This window comes from Botryllus schlosseri, chromosome 3 (genome assembly GCF_051294905.1).
Source record: "Botryllus schlosseri isolate E-star chromosome 3, Bs_hap1, whole genome shotgun sequence".
NCBI lineage: Eukaryota > Metazoa > Chordata > Ascidiacea > Stolidobranchia > Styelidae > Botryllus > Botryllus schlosseri.
The window spans coordinates 37,723,943-37,740,790 of NC_137238.1; the positions used below are offsets into that span (position 1 = coordinate 37,723,943).

Here is a 16,848-nt window from a genome sequence, read left to right on the forward strand (position 1 = left end):
AATTATGAATGGATATCTCAAATAACTTCGCTTCCACGGGTTGAAATTGAGTCTTAGTTTGTTGTGTATGGTTTTGTAGATGACGTTACAATTTCACGGGGTAGCCAGTATAATTCGACTCGATACAATATCCAGGTTTTAACAAATAAAGTAATTCTAATCTAATTTGAAATAAACTACCAATAATTCTAAGTATATAGTTTGTCGTTTAAGCGAGTTCAGAATGAGACAAAACATCACAGTTATCAGATGTCCCTGTCTGTTGGTTCATCACGACTCGACCCAATGGGGTTATTAACACAGATGGCTTGAAAAAAACAGATTTGGTCATTTTGGCAACAGATTTTGGATACACAATCATTGTCACGCCTGATTTGAACTTTGGATTCAGAACATTTATAATTTTCATACATACCAGTTTTAAACAAATCTATGGCTAGCTATTGCCGAATTACGACCCAGATATGGACGCGAACAAATTAATCATAGACTTTTTCAGTCTAAAACCCAGCCTGAGTATACTCGTATAGCAATTGCAAACTCACCCTTCGATCGTCGCTTCCTTCGCTTTCGGTATGCCGGCCTTTCACTTCTCGATGACCTTTGACCTCTCTCGGTGGCCCCATTAGCGGCTGTGGTTCTCGTCGAGCCATTCTGACAAAGAAACAGTCAAAACAATGTCATATTTTTTTTTAATTACCAGGTCGGTAAAACTAGAATATTTTCACCTTTTCTCAATTATTATTGCAACTACAAATTTTTTTTCAAAATTACGGTGGAATTAGAATTATAGCTACATAGTTATTTCCAAATTCGATAAATTTAGAGTAATAGCTAGTTATTTCAAACAAGATTAACATTAGAGTGGTAAAGTTTTTTCCAAATTAAATCAAAATCAGAATGACAGCCACAGTTTACTCCCCAAATTACATTAGAATGATAGCTAGTTATTTCCAAATTAGATTTAAATAATAATTCTACCATTTTTTCTTAAATTAGAGTGATAGCTGGTTTTTGTTTCCAAATCAGATTAAAATTAGAATTACAGCTAGTTTTCTTTCTAAATTAGATTAGAATTAGAATGATAGCTAGTTATTTCCAAATTAGAATAAAATTAAAGTGATGGATATTTTTTTACTAAAGTAGAATAAAATTATAATTCTGCAACTTTTTTTCAAATTAGATTAGAATTATAATGATAGCTTGTCTTTTTTCCCCAAATCAGATTAAAACTAAAATTATAGCTACAGTTTTTTCGCAAATCTGATTAGAATTAGAATGACAACAGCAGATAGCGGATTATTGCAAATCAGAATATTATTTGAATCATAGCTACAGTTTTTCCAAATTAGATTAAAATTACAGTGATATTGGGAAGGATTTTTTTATAAATTAGATTACAATTAGAATAGAATTAGAAAGAGCACAGAAAATTTTTTACAAATTAGATTAGCAGCATTCCACTGCAATTTATCTTTATTAATATTGAAATTATCTAATTGTTCAAGATCGCATAATAGTTTTTTACGCAAATTTTACGCAAACGAGCACCTGCTTTCCTCCTCTTCCCTCCTCCTCCTGGCCCGTTCGGCCGCCGCCATTTTCTCGTCCCTCGGCTCGATCTCGTTTTCCGGGTGTCTCGCGCCGACCGGGTGATTGTTGAAACGGGGCTGTTGGACCCCCTCCGCCCCGGGTCGCCCATCGTACGGTTTACTGCAACAATTTAATACCATTAATAAAATATTACATTAAAAAAAAATAATAGTAATTCCAAATTTAAATTCAATATAACCGCACAAGATTTAAATTATGAACAATATAATCAGTCTCATGACGTGTGATACAGTGTAATTATTTATGAATGGAGTCAAGACAGATATAATTTTACAAAGAACTAAAATTGTACGCTCTTTGCTGCCATTTAGAGTTGATTGGTGAAGGTGAATTATAGTTTCGATACGAGACACATATCACAAGCCACATGCTTCTGAAAGTTAGCTAGTTTTTAAATGCGAGTAGTTCTAGTTCTATTGGCGTATACCAAAAATCCGATATATGCTACATTACGCATTCAGAAAAGACAATTCATCACAGTTTTCAGATGTCCCTGTCTGAGGTTTCATCATTATGCGTCATTCTTCGAATATCACTTTCATGGCTATATTCATTCAACTTATCTTCAACTACTAGACTTATCTAGTGATACCAGTAGTGATGCGCATTACAAAGCTTCTCATTACGGCTGCTCAAAAATAACTCTATTATCTCAAATTGTACTGGCTACTTGATATAATTGTTGAGGTGCATGAAAAACTTTGGCTCAATTCCAACCTATAGAGCAGGGGCGGGCAACTTCTTCAAGTCGGCGGGCCGGATATAGGAAAATCAAGTACTTGGCGGGCCGGATTGCTGAATCAATACATTATTCGCCCATTTATCCACGTATACAAGGAAGAAATCGTATTTAATGAATGTATTTTAACGACAGCAATGCAATGTCTTTCATTACGTCATATTATAGATCTACGCCCCGTAAAGACTACTATTTGAAATCTCAAATTTTGAACATCAATATGGTTGGAATGGAGCAAAATTTGTTGCGCATTGTTTTTTCAACACAACCTAACAATTTCAAGGAGTAGCCGGCAAAATTTGAAAAAATTTCAAATCTATTTTTATTGAATGGATGCAAATTTTTTTTCTCTTACAGCATCGTCTCCATAGTTTGGAACTGACCCAACACAGCCGTAACATGACAGATCTCAACGAGTGTGTATATTTCGATCTCACCCTCTGTTCGCTGGACTTGGTCCCCTTGGCTGGAACCCGTGAGTCGCGTGCTGATGATGATGATGCGGGCCCCAGTTGGGGTCGTTCGGGGCGTAATTTCTCGGCTGATTCTGCACCCACGCCTGTCTAGGGGGCCGGTCCATTTCCTGCCAAATTCGAAGCAATTCACGACGTGCCAAAATACAAACTAAATCAAACGCTCACCTTTGGCCTCTGGCTGGAGTGCCTGTCCCTGCGGAAATTAAAATATACTAATTAAAAACAATAAAAAATATAATTTGAAGTGAACACAATACAGGACAGATGGACATAATTACTTTTAAATGTTGTCGCCAGAAACCAAAATAATACTCAAATTTTGAAAATATAAATATTTTTTTAGACAGAAAACACTTTGTCATTGGGTAGGTTGATGTAAAAATACTCGTATTACAAATTTAAAATATTTTTCTTGAATACTAAAAAACGCTGTTTTTATCGCAGGGAAATGAAAAAAATACAACATTAAACTTTTTTTCAATACCCAACTTTTGCATTTGAAATATTTTCAAAAAAACTAAAAACTACTTTTTATCTTTGTCGCTCATTTCCTCCTCGTCGCTGAAAACCAGTTTCTCGCTGTAGTCGACCTCCCCGTGCATTTCGGCCCATCCGTCGCTGTTCTCGGCCCCCATCTGGTCCAGCTCCTGAAAATCGGGTTCAAACGTCGCGTTTTTGTCAAGCCCGTCGATACCAAGTTTTATTTCGTAAATCAGGCGTTCAGTGAAGACAATTCGTCAGTTCAAGTCGGATGTCCCTGTCTATGGTTTCATCACAACACCAGCGTAGCGTAGCGCAGTGGTTCTCATTACATAAAATTACAGAATATTTGCTTTCCTGCCGCATACATTTATCACGAGGGCGATTCTTTTTTGACATGACAAAATTTTGTCAAAATTGTAGCGTTAGGTCAAAATTGGTCTACATTGTTCACGAAGTCAAAAATTTTTGACGTCTGCATTTTGTTTGTACAGTAGTTTTCTACCCGAGATTGTAGGAAAGTATCTCTCGTTGTACTACAACAAACTTTCAATATTTCCACCATAATATGTATTGTAACGACTGGAGTTCTTCATAGGGCCAGATTTCGTTGAAATATTAGTGTTTTCCTGTAAAAATTTGCCCGTTTTCAAGCAAAAAACGTTTTTTCAGGTCAAACTATCTGGTTAAGACAGCCAGTTCCAACCAGACATAAGATTAAGTGGTACAATTTCAACATTATATGGAAAAACACCTAACTTGCAAACGTTAGGTGAAAATCAGCTCATTTAGGTCAAAAAAAGAGTCAAAATTTTGATTTTTCAATTCAAAATTTTCTTTTCTTTAGGTCAGAAAAATCGCCTAGACTAGTTTCACTCAATGTGACCACAAAGAATATAACTCCAGTTCTACTTACATCACGTTAAAGCAAGTTAGTATTTTTTCGACTATATCTATTTCACCGCACTTTATGACAATAAGAGAACCACTGCACTACATTTATATCAAGTACAAACATTTGCGAGAGACTTGCCTGCAACTCTGTGCGCGGCACGATAGAATGCACCGCTCCGTGGTTATTGTCTCTCCTATGCTGGGGCCCCGGGTGTCGCCGATCCGTGTATCGCACCCCGTGATTTCGGGACTCTTGCTCGTGATACGCATGACCGACGTCTTGCGGGGGGTAACGGTTCCCGGGGGCGTGATTCGGATGACGGCCGTATTGGGGTTGCTACAACGGAATTCAATCTTTAATTTTTGGAAATGAGGAAAATCGCTGAAATTATCACGAAATACGAGTTCAGAACGAGACAAAACATCACAGGTTTCAGATGTCCCTGTCTGTTGGTTCATCACGACTCAAATCTGGGATATTCAGGGTTGCAATGACTCGACTCGAGTCAATTTGTGTACCGACTCGACTTGAGCTCGAGTCATTGCACATGGAGTCGCGAAACTCAGGCATTTAGTTCTAGCTTTGAAAAATAGGAGGGTACCACACTATCGGTATTTCGTCAACAACACCGGTGTTTGTAACATAGGGGCAGAAATTGTGTAAAGTGTGGAAAATTACTTCGTTATGAATACGAGGCATTCGATATCGCCCAGAGCTGTAAAAATGTGAATTTAACAAGATTGAACTCCTACCAACTTGGTGCTGAATTCAAAATGACTCGCTTTGACTCAAGTCAAAATCATAAAAGTAGAATTGTGACTTGGTTACAACCCTGGGATATTTTACTGACGTTTTAATCACGGAGCGATTCTTGGTGGATAGTGGTACACAACTTCAACATACAATTGAATAATATATTGATATTGAAATGAACCAGAACATTTTCGGCTGACACTCGTCAGGGGTACTCGTCAGCAACATTGTATATCAACAAACGTATTTTTAAAAAAGTGAACTCACAAAATCATTTGGCGGGCCTCTGTATTGCTGTTGGTAGCCCACGCTTTGGACATCTCTTGGAATGACGACGCCCTACGGAAAAGGAGAAGGGTTACTTTCAAGTTGAAACATCAACACACAACCAGATATTTGGAAATAATTTGATTCAGATAATTAGAGGACGAAAGCTTAGGGGAAGATTTTGCCTCAGAAATCGATTGTGGGTCGTGTATTTTTTCCACATCATTTATTTGAGAGTGGTGCACAAATCATCATCGGCAAATGCATTAGTGGACGGTACAAACTTGGAATAACTACCAATCTGACTACTTCCTTTTTAAGCAGGCCCAGTTTAGTTGTGTATTTCGAGTGTGAATATTATCAAGATAACCTCGTTGAAAAAAGAATCATGTTCTGGTTACTCCCTAGTGGGAATATTCACATGCTATTCACTGCAACGGAAATGTCACCTTTCAAACAAGCCATGCGTAACCACTTTTCCTCAACTAAATCGATCGATGCTATCAATACATGGTAGAGCGTTTCACCATAAATACGCAGAGAGGGTCGGCAGGGAGCTGGTTAAATGTCATTAGTTCTAGTTCTAGTTGCAAGATGCAAGGGCATCTTGAAAATCCAAAAGTTTGCACAAGTCTGTTAGCAGAGCTTCGAAAAACGTTACCTGTTCCGGCCGACCGTCTTCCTGCATCTGCCTTTTCCGAATCTCGTCCGATTCTACTTGCGGCACGTTTCGACCTCCGCCTTCCTTCCATGAAGATACATCTGAAAGAGACTCGTATTTTGAGACCAGGAATATGACCACTCACAATGACTCGAGTCTAAATCGAGTACTAATTGCAATGATTCGAGTACTGAAATAATGAAAATTGTAGTTTTGACAGTATTTGCTATTGTTGGAAGTCTCAAACCTTAATTTGTCATAGGCCTATCATAGCATAGGCCTACACAACATGCAGTAGCTCCAAGTGGAAATGACATATCTACAAGGTCGTGATTGACTCGTAGTATTGTTACATAGTGCAATGAGTAGGTGTGGTTGAAATAATACCAAATTACCTCTGATGTGACATTAAAATCTCTGCGGAAGCATGACAACTAGGGATGGTGTGAACGCGAGGTTTAGGTTTGCGTTCTGTGTGTGAACCTCGGAAATTTAGAGGTTCGCGTTCACAACAGAACCTTGGTACGTTCTGCACTGTGAACCTTTTTCATATATTACAATTTTCACTTCAATATGACATCTTCGGTTCGAATTTATTGCATTTCAACTGCGGGCAACTCTATGCATGGCGCTGGCAGCTCAAAAAATCAACACAGAACGAGCATGCACCTTGACAATCTCAAAGGTTTTACTTGCTTTGTTACAAAAGCTCGAAATATCCAGCCTTCCGTTTGTGGATATTTAGTGACTCTCTGCTGTGAGCTTGACCCGCAATCACACTACATCACGAGCGCCATACACTACATGTAGTCAGCGAATGATGCTAATTCGACCAATCAATAAGACGGATATCGTTTTTGATGTAACAGGCGTACGGGGTCAAGCTTGACTTCATATGTTTACTGTATCATTAAAACCAAATTCGTGCGATTGGGGTGTTGGCTACAGCTGTATACCTTGTGGGGTAGCCTAATATCGGTAGCAAGTATGGAAACCTGTTTTACACTCTGCCCAATCTCAATGTAGCAATACTCAGACGCCGAATACATCGTCCGGTCTGGCCAAGACCGTTGTAAGGGGCAAGCTTATATTCCCTTGCAACTCCTCGTCGAAATTGTTGGCAAAGCGACGGACGATATTATGGGAGTAATATATCATTCAATTGCCTCAGTTGATACATTTAGCGACGTTTAAAACGCCAATATGTACTTCAGCATTGTGGCATTATATGGCCCGAGTCGTCACTAGGTATCGTGTACTGTACATTAATATAGGCTATCACTTCATTGAAAGATAGGGTTGGAATTAGCAATACGACGTCACGTGACGTCATGAGGTTCACGTTCGCGTTCACACAGAACGTTACAAAAAGGTTCGCGTTCACACGAACCTGAACCTTTCAGAGGTTCACACCATCCCTAATGAGAACTACATATCTTAACTAGTTACATCTCAAATAAAGTCATGTCATCGTGAGTGACACTGAAACGCTCGACGCCCGTTACTCCATTTCCAAACCCATAACTGTGACAGACAGTTGCGTTCAGTAAAAGACAAAACATCACAGTGATCAGATGTCCCTGTCTACGGAATCATCACCACGCAACTGCTCTCAAGAAAAAAAGTCTATAAATAATAGCATGCTATGCTTCAGTTAAGGTCCCAGCCAGGGTTGAGTGTGCGTAAGGTTGGTCAAAATTGACAACTTCAAAAATATGTCATTTCCGCTAATGTGTGTACTGTGTAGCTTTGCACTATACGTTTCGCAACCTGTGATACGACCAATCAAGGCTTACAGCACCACAGTCGAAAATTGTATTTAAATTCTGGTTGATAACTCTACTCTTCAATGCCGAGGACTCAAGTACTTTAACTTGACTCTTATCACTGGTCAATTTACTTAAAAAGAGCATTTTTCCTGAGTGGTAGGTGCTCGGAAAAGCCATTTCCGCGTCTACTTTCTGTTGAGTTAAATTTTTTTCACGTCATATGCAGAATAAGCAGTCTTCGAGTGCATTTTTTCAACGTGATAATCAAATATATCTCACTGTAAGTTCGAACATTTTCACCCCTTTTGATATTTTCGCCCCCTTATTTCTCAAAATCACCCAATGTGGGGCAATATCGCCTACATTGGGAACCACTGGGTTGGGGGGTCATGAAAGTCACATGCACAAGTGTCGCATGCTATCTGTCAATTTATTATTGCGTCCGTTCTCGAAAATCAAGAAAAACCTTACTTTGAGGTCTCAGACTCGGTTCCGAACTATATTGGCCCGACTCTTTGGCTTGATCTGTTTCGTTTTCCTGAAATACAAACAAGATTTTGTCGAAAACGCAGCCAGACATAATAAACCGCGGCTCGTCCCTCAACGACTTCCTCAGGTCAAAGTGAAAACCATCACAATTCAATTGGGATTCAGTGCTGCTTTTCGTCATCGGAAACCTACAACCGTTTGCTTAAAAGGAGATTGCTAATCACCTGCTGTGATCTCATGTTTGATAGCGATGGAAATTCTTCTGATAGAGGACCTTGACTTTTTCCTGTAACGAAAAGAGTGTTACATCAAGACCTGTACAAACTACAAATCGAGCTGGTTGGACAAGTGACCACTATCTCAGATATTGATCCCGTGGATTTCTTCATATAATCTTTTTGAGAGTGGTGCACAAATCATGATCGGCAAATGCGTTAGTAGTCAGAATTCATATTTAGAGGTCGACAACTACAAAATTTTCAGCTTCACCAGATTATTAAATGAGAATTAAAATGACATAATTCGAAAAACTGATCGAAACTGATTCCCAATTCGACAGTAATACTACAAAGATTAACGGGGCACTACACTCTAAAAATGAGGTGTTCTCAACTTGACGATCATAACGAAAAAAAAATTTGGCCGCAGTCGTTTTCTTCAGAACGCCACCGTAATGGAGCTGCAATTTATTGAAATTTCCACAAGAACTTCACGCTCCAGCAGTCACGCAGATATCGAACTTTATCCAGCTGTCAGCCGATGTTGAGAAGGAAATATGTCATACACGACAGAACCGGAATACACTAGGCCCGATTTTGCCATAAATCTCCTGACCGAACATCTTCCGTTAAACGCGGTATCTAAACCACCTTGGCGTGTGCGACATATTTCCTTCGTAACATAAGCTGACAACTATATAAAGTTCGATCTCTGCGTGACTGCTGGAGCGTGAAGTTCTTGTGGAACTTCCAATAAATTGCAGCTCCATTACGGTGGCGTTCTGAAAATAAACGGCTGCGGCCAAAATGCTTTTTTTTTACCTTCAATTTGAGACCACATCATTTTTACAGTGCAGTGCCCCTTCAAGTCCAACGTCATATTTTCCAAAATTTCTCTATTAGTCGCAGGCATGGACAACTGAAAAATTTCAGCTTTTTCCAAGTAAAATTGCAACTAACAATTTTTTTTCATAATTAGGGTAGAATTAACATTATAGCTACACAGTTTATTCCAAATTTTTTACAAATTTGATTAGAATTGGAGTGCAGTTTTTTTTCGAAATTAGATTCAAGTTCGAATTACAGCTAGTTTTTTTCAAATTAGATTAAAATTATAATGATAGCGACAGTGTCTTTTTACTTCATTAGATTAGGATTAGAATGATAATCACAGATTTTTGCAAATCAGAATAGTATTTCAATCATAGCTCCATTTTTTCTAAATCGGATTAGAATTAGTACGATAACTACACAGATTTTTGCAAATCAGAACAGCATCTGAATCATAGCTATAGTTTTTCCCAATTAGATCAGTATTACAGTGATAGCGACAGATTTTCTTTCGAATTAAAGTAGGATTAGAATGACAATCATATAGATATTTGCAAATTACAGTAGTATTGAAAGATAGCTACAGTTTTTCCAAAATAGTTCAGAATTACAGTGATAGCGACCAAATTAGATTAGAATTACAATGACTATAAAATTCGCCAAAACTCATGTCCAGTAGGGCTCTTCAAAAATGACTTTTTTTGTCAAATCGTACTGGCTACTAGATAAAATTGTTAGGTTGCCTAATGTAAGCCTACACAGAAAATTTGGTTCAATTCCAGCCAGTAACCGCTTTGCTACAGGAGAAGAAAGTTTCTATTTATTATATAGAAATAAATAATAAAAAATTTGAAAATTTTCTGTTCACCCCATGAAGGTGTTAGGTTGTCTATAGAAACGATGTTCACCAAATTTGGTTCAATTCCAAACAGTGGAAGTGGAGTTATTGGCGTCGAAAAATTTTGATTTGAATAAACTACAACTATAATAAAGAAACAGAGAATCGGTCACCGTAAATACTGTTTTATTCAAATCAACCCAACACTTTCATGGAGCGAACAGAAAATTTTCAAATTTTTTATTATTCATTTTTATATAATTAAGTTTCTTCTCCTATAGTAAAGAGGTTACTGGCTGGAATTGAACCAAATTTTCTGTGTAGGCTTAAATTAGGTAACCTAACAATTTTATCTAGTAGCCAGTACGATTTGAGAAAAAAAGTCATTTTTGAAGAACCAAATGCGTGTGGCAAATGTGCTTGTCTAATTACACACTATGTACAGTTCTTGTGTAGCATTTTCAGGACAACCAGAGCATTTAAACGTTTCACAATTTAGATTTAAATAAATTAGCAGCATTTCTCTCCAATCAGACAACTAGAATCACGTCGGCAAGTCTGATTGAGGGATGGAATAAAAAGAAAGATATGCGTGGCTCAGAGAGACCAGCCCCAGAAATCCGCACCTGTTCGATTCGTGCTACGTTGGTGAACTTTTCCCCAAGAGCTCGACTGTGATCCTCCCGCTCCAGCTGGAGGATTGTTGCCCGAGTATGCTGCTGCGTATGACTGTTAAATCGTAAAAGATGATAACCGTGGAGCTAGATAACGAAGCTCACTATGGTCTGGCACTATGATTGAAGAAATAAAATCAAAATCGAGTGTTAATTATATTAATTCAAGTCCAATAGCGAGACATGATTGTTTCGAGCACTGAAATTACACGCTCCTTGCCAATAAGAGCTGATTTATTAACAAGAATTATAGTCTTGCTACTATTTTCCACCGTGGAATCGAATAAATTCTCTCTGTCACGAATTGCAACGAAATAGGTAAGGTCTAAAAATACACCGAATAATCTTTAATGAGATGTAGAACTGGTGCTATATTCTTTGTAGTTGCATAAAAGGTACATATTTGAGCCTCCCACATTTGTCATACTGTTTCGACATCAGAAAGAGCAATACTGGAATACGAGAAGCCTCTGATCAACCAGGTACTCGGATACGCCCAGGCCTAGATATTAAAGCATCTGCTTACTGAGTGTTGCTGCTTTTGCCGTGGTTGCTGCGTTTCTTGCTGATTGCCTACAACTCCTGCTGCGGTGGAGGAGGCATTCGCTGATTTCGGGTCCGATTTCGAACCCCATCCGGTACCGTCTTTCGGGACTGACAGAGCAAAGGTTCAAATTAGAATCAACAATTATACCAACACCAGAAAGTTAAGAGTACAGTGCACTTTATCAACCACAAAGACCATCACCAATCACCTGTCAAGATTTCAAGAGACTCCTGGGGTGCATAACTTCATTAGCCTCTATACTTTAATAGTAGGCTATATTCATATCGAAATGAACCTCAATATTTTCTGCCGACACTTGTCAGAAGTAATCGTCAGTCGATTACTTGAAACTTCATGCCGGTGAAGTCATATTTGGTGATACGATTGTTGATATACAATGTTTTCTCGAAATCCCTTCCAGTTACAGACGATTAACCCTGACAAGTGTCAGCGGAAAATATTTGGGACCATTTCAATATGAATATATCATTCGACTGTATAATTGAAGTTCTGCACCTCCAAGAGACTCTTCAGATAATATATTCATATGGAAATAAACCCAAACTGATCAATTAGTTGAACTTTCATGCCAGTGACGTCATATTTGGTGATACGGTTTGTTGATATACGATGTTACATTAAATTCTCTCTCTATTCTGGTTGGTTTCAATATGGATATTGGATATACTATTCCATGATACATGTCAAAATTAATGGTGTTCATAATTGATTCAGTGTTAGTTAAGTAGCGTAAAATTATAGGGTTGGGGAGCCTTGATTGGTGATGATCATAATGTGTTTTTGTAAATAAGACATTTGCCAGGACCAAATAGTGTTCCCATTACCATTACCATTATAACTCAGCGTTTGCCTGGAATATGTCAAGATTTATGGTGTTTCACATGATCATAATCCATGTTCTCTAAGCGTAAATACGTTCAAGTACCAAGTCTTGCGGAGGACATAGTTGACGATCATGTGAAACACCACTAATTTTGACAAATTGTTATTGCGGGATCAGAGTAGCGGATGGTCGAGTTTTCAAATACCGAGAAAATCAAGTTTTTGTAAAATTTTCAGCCAAATCTTGTTCAAGGATATGTTTGAAACAACGCGACATATCGTACATAAGCGAGAGAAAATTATGAAAAAACTTGATTTTATCGAAACGCCAAAAATTGAATAGCTACACCTATTTCACAGCAACAATATGTCATTATTAGTGTCCAGAGTGGAACTGGTGAATTGGTGGCAACGTCACGCAGAATTTTCTGTTCAATAACTTCATTATTCTATGCAGAAAACCTCTCATCACGCAGGATTCATTTCAGTAAAAAATTGACGAAACTAAAATCTATATGATCTCCGCAGGACTTAATACCCTAGTATTAATAGAGAATACAGTTCAGGATCACATGAAACACCAGAAATCTTGACACGCTTATTTACGGGTAAAATCGATTCATGCTGTTCATGGGGAACATTGTCCGGAAATCACACTCACAGACTTTTGTGCAAACACTTCTAATTGAAGTCTTACCCAGTGCTATATTTGGGTCGTTTCCGAGGTTTTCCGATTTTAAGCTTGGTAAGTTAGCCGGCGGAGGGACTCTTCGCACATTCTGAACTTTTCCCAAACTTTGAAGGCCATGTCGTACAGAGGCTTGAAACAAACGACACGCGGTTTATTAACGTTCCAAGAAAGAAAAAAAGCAGCATTTACTCGTAGATTTAGATGTTTCGTAAGAGCGTCCTTTGTAAGTCGAGGTCAAATTAATCGAGTGAAACTTTCCATCCTTCCCCTTATTGTTAGAACCTCCATAACCAGTGGACATATCAATTCAGAAATTATGATAATCATTTGATACCAATGCTCCCAGGAACCGAACCTGAAAATTAAAAAGATTAAAATGAATATAAAACAACATTGCTAAGTATTATAGCTGTGGATATACTGGTTGATGCTAATTCACTTTGCAGAAACAAAAGATAATATATACTGCAAAAATAATGTATCAATATATTGCTTAAAAAACCAATGCAACGAACACCAAACATACCGTACCATATTCAAACACAATTCAAATGTTAAATCAGTGTATGCAACAGTTCAACATAGAGAGATAATACCTCAATCTAGGCTTACTCGTCATGAAATTGATCGTAATTCTAATTTGAAATGCAATACATAACGTATAAACTCATTGATAAAGCCATATATTGATTGTCACGGCATGTTAGGGCTTCATTGTCATAAGTGTCTGTAAATGCAGCAGAATACGTCATCATAATGATGAAGTATACAGTCTTAAGATCAATTGGAATAACGTTTGCTAATAATTAGAAAAGTCCGGCAGGCGCTTATACAGATATTCAGGCGAATAACTGCACACGATAAATCACAGGAGGCGGGACTTTCATCAACCACCTACAATACGAATACAGACATCATTGCATGAATGAACGTAATTCTTACCTTAGTCAGTTCTTCCGGGACTCTAAAATGGTAAATACTAAGCTGAATAGTAAAATATAAGAGAGGATTAGATAGATATTACTGCTGACAGTTCGTCGAGCAAGAGAGCGATCAACCGCCGCTTGCCCACAATGGCGGCTTTCAAGTGATGACGTCAGATTTGAGACAAAGCATGCTCTCGGCGGTCAGTAGTTTGAAACGAAAAAGCGAAACCGTGAAGTATGTCTTGTACTTGAAACTGCGCGGGTTTAAAATAATAAAATATATGTTAAAAAATCAACCCACAAATCGCTTCGTATGATAAAATTTCCGTTATCGAAATACACTAGATGTCGCATCGCAATTTCGGTAGATCGTTGACTTCCCGCGGATATTTCCTCCACGATTTGCAGCGATGGCCGCCACTGATTAAATACGAAACTGTAGACCAGTGGTTCTCAACCAAGGGTCCGCGAAGCATTTTCAGGGAGTCCGCGGAACCTCTAAATTTACAAAATGGTTGATAACCTAATTTGTATATTTTTGATTAGAGAAATCACGAAACTTCGCTTCCTTACTGACCTATCGATTTCGCTTCCCATGACATGCCGCCCTATTCTACTCGCTTTCTTTTTCTGTACTATCTTCTTTCATTCAGTGTGCATGACTCCTCTTTACATCGCTTAGGCCAAGGTGGGTGTCTGATTTCAAAGACTACTCCAAATCGCTTCGACATCTTTTCTGTCTTTTCATTGTATTCTATCGCATTTTTGTGGTGTATTGAACTGATAAATAATGCTAATAAACCAATGATGATGATGATGATGAAACTCCAGGACCCACATCAACAGAATGGCCGTCTGAGGTGAAACGTCTCATTGGGCAAACTCATCTTAATTGCAAAATTAAATAGCCTACCGCCGTGCCCGCTACCGCTCATATACCTAACCGGTATTCCATAACGACTTCAAGGTGAACTGCTAGAGTGGAATGACCAGTGCCATATTTGTTGCGATCATACCCAAAGGTGTTGTCGGAAGCTTAACGCGCTATTATTACATTCGCCGCTACCTATCCTTGTGGAAAGGGATTTTCGGCAATAGTTCATATCAAATCAAAGACGCGGATTTTCAAGACACTGAGAAGTATTCTATGAAATGCAGTTGCAGAATTCGCTTTGAAATAATAAAATTTTACCCATAATTTCTCCCTAAATTGTATGATGTGATTTTCAATAGCCTAAATGTAATTTTTTTGCTGCATATTTATCATTAGGCTACAGTTCATATTTGGCAAGACAGAATGATGGTGGTTGCACGTATAGCCCAGTTATAGATGTTAAAGTCTGACGTATTAAGGACTGGTGCGTCACTCTCTATCATTACCATCTAGGCCTACTGTTTAATCTACAACAATTTCAATATTGCATCGAATCGTTTGCCACATTTATTTACCTAGTTCATAGGCTATAGGCCCACCTGAACGAAATAATCTGTTTGCGTCCCACCCCTAGTTAGAGGACAAATCGGCTCTGCATAATCGCAAAAACATGCAGGTTTTTGAAGAAGAATCTTGCCAATCTACTGCGGAGCCCAGAGACCACGAATATTCCAACCTCTTCTATTTATCGCGCCGTATTTTGGCTATCGATTATTATAGGCTACATCCTGTCGTAATTTAGTTCAACTATAACTGCCAAGATTCCAGGGAATCGTATATGAGACTAATTTGTTAAAACTTATACTTGCCAAGAGTTGCATCAACGTCTAAAATAAATTTCGTATGCCTTGAGTAATATCTGTGGATTCAAGAAGATCTCGCGGGCTCACAGGACTGTATAGTTTCAGGTCACGTAGCCCTACACCTGCACCCTACACCCGTTTTTCTTCCTGCAAAGTTCCTGCTCTTCCGTTCATCGTAGCTTAGTGTTACCATATTTTGAGATTCGAAAACGAGAACACTTTTCAAAAATTCTGAAAGCTCCAGCACCGGAAAAGAAAACTGTAAGCTAGCGGTGACTTTGAAAACTTTTCGACCGAAAGTACTGTGTCGACTATAAAAAAAAGTCATCACGATTTCGACGTTCGAATTACCAGTTTTACGAAAATGTGTAGTGTTGTCGAAAAAAAGGTCATCATAATTTGAATCGACTCGCGTTTTACCCGATTTTTTACGAAACTCTGACGTCGAGTTTTTGATCGAATTTTAGGACAAATCCCCAAAAAGGAGGACATTTAGTTGTCCTCTGACGACACTTACAATTTATTGAAAAAAAGAGGACAATTCGTCTTAAAGAGAGGGCGTATAGCAACCCTATATCATATAGCTATACGTAAAATGAATGGGTCAAAGTCAGTAATGGCGAAAGATAATGGTCCAATACTTGCGCTCTTGTCAATAAAGCCAAGCTGCTTGAAGGAAAAGTCGCTACTGGATTGGATAGCTTGCTGGAAGCATCATTCGAACAGCAATCATCTCCTACGCCACTTTATTTTTTCGCTTGAGCGTTATGTTATACCCAGTTTCAGTTCACTCTTTGTGCAGCAGGCCTGCACGCCTCTTATATTTCCATGTTCTCGGCCAGGTGAGTGAAAGACTACTACAAGTGGCTTCGACACCTTCCTATCTTTTCGCAGTCATGCCCACCATACCGGGATTCTGCTCGCACACAGAGACTCAATTCCATCCCGCTCAATTTCAATACTCGACTCTGCTCCTGTCAGCCTAGTTTTCGTATCGTAAACAAACTTCAGCTCTCTGCAAGACCGTCATCACTGCCGGAAGTGACGAATCAACTGTGGTGCGCTCAACTACCAATTGTCGTATAATGTATAGTAGCTCTACTTCCTAGATATATGCTCATCCACATTGGACGAACTACGCAATCACAGAGCAAGACAAAGATTTGGCCTGGGATAATGTTTCGTTTATCCGTGAATATCAATAGGAACTACCACGAACGGATTAGTTTATATCTCGACCATCGGTAAGCGGCTATTCTCACTCAAAAAAAGAGGGCCATACCCACAAGCCAGTGTACAAAATCTATTTAGCAGTAATTGAGTCGCCATATTCGAACATCTCGTTGCCACCCGCCTTGGCTACTAGCTTTTTACGACCAACCCTCGACCGTCTCATTATC

At 38.6% G+C, this 16,848-nt stretch overlaps 1 protein-coding gene across 2 annotated transcripts in view; it reads right to left on the bottom strand.

Moving 5' to 3' along the window:
- The window catches only part of LOC145435171 (uncharacterized), a 51,304-nt gene extending 37,419 nt beyond the window's left edge, over positions 1–13,885 (bottom strand). For both annotated transcript variants that reach the window (XM_080312471.1, XM_080312470.1), the window contains exons 1-15: positions 13,728–13,885; positions 12,975–13,140; positions 12,792–12,914; positions 11,231–11,358; positions 10,657–10,759; positions 8,368–8,429; positions 8,126–8,192; positions 5,886–5,986; positions 5,225–5,296; positions 4,343–4,540; positions 3,358–3,476; positions 2,995–3,022; positions 2,791–2,936; positions 1,552–1,713; positions 546–654 (exon numbers count right to left, since the gene is read on the bottom strand). In XM_080312471.1, the coding sequence (XP_080168597.1) occupies positions 546–654; positions 1,552–1,713; positions 2,791–2,936; positions 2,995–3,022; positions 3,358–3,476; positions 4,343–4,540; positions 5,225–5,296; positions 5,886–5,986; positions 8,126–8,192; positions 8,368–8,429; positions 10,657–10,759; positions 11,231–11,358; positions 12,792–12,914; positions 12,975–13,086 (1,530 nt within the window). In that variant the 5' untranslated portion in view covers positions 13,087–13,140; positions 13,728–13,885. The remainder of the gene's footprint in view (positions 1–545; positions 655–1,551; positions 1,714–2,790; positions 2,937–2,994; positions 3,023–3,357; positions 3,477–4,342; positions 4,541–5,224; positions 5,297–5,885; positions 5,987–8,125; positions 8,193–8,367; positions 8,430–10,656; positions 10,760–11,230; positions 11,359–12,791; positions 12,915–12,974; positions 13,141–13,727) is intronic.
- Positions 13,886–16,848: the final 2,963 nt, after the last annotated feature.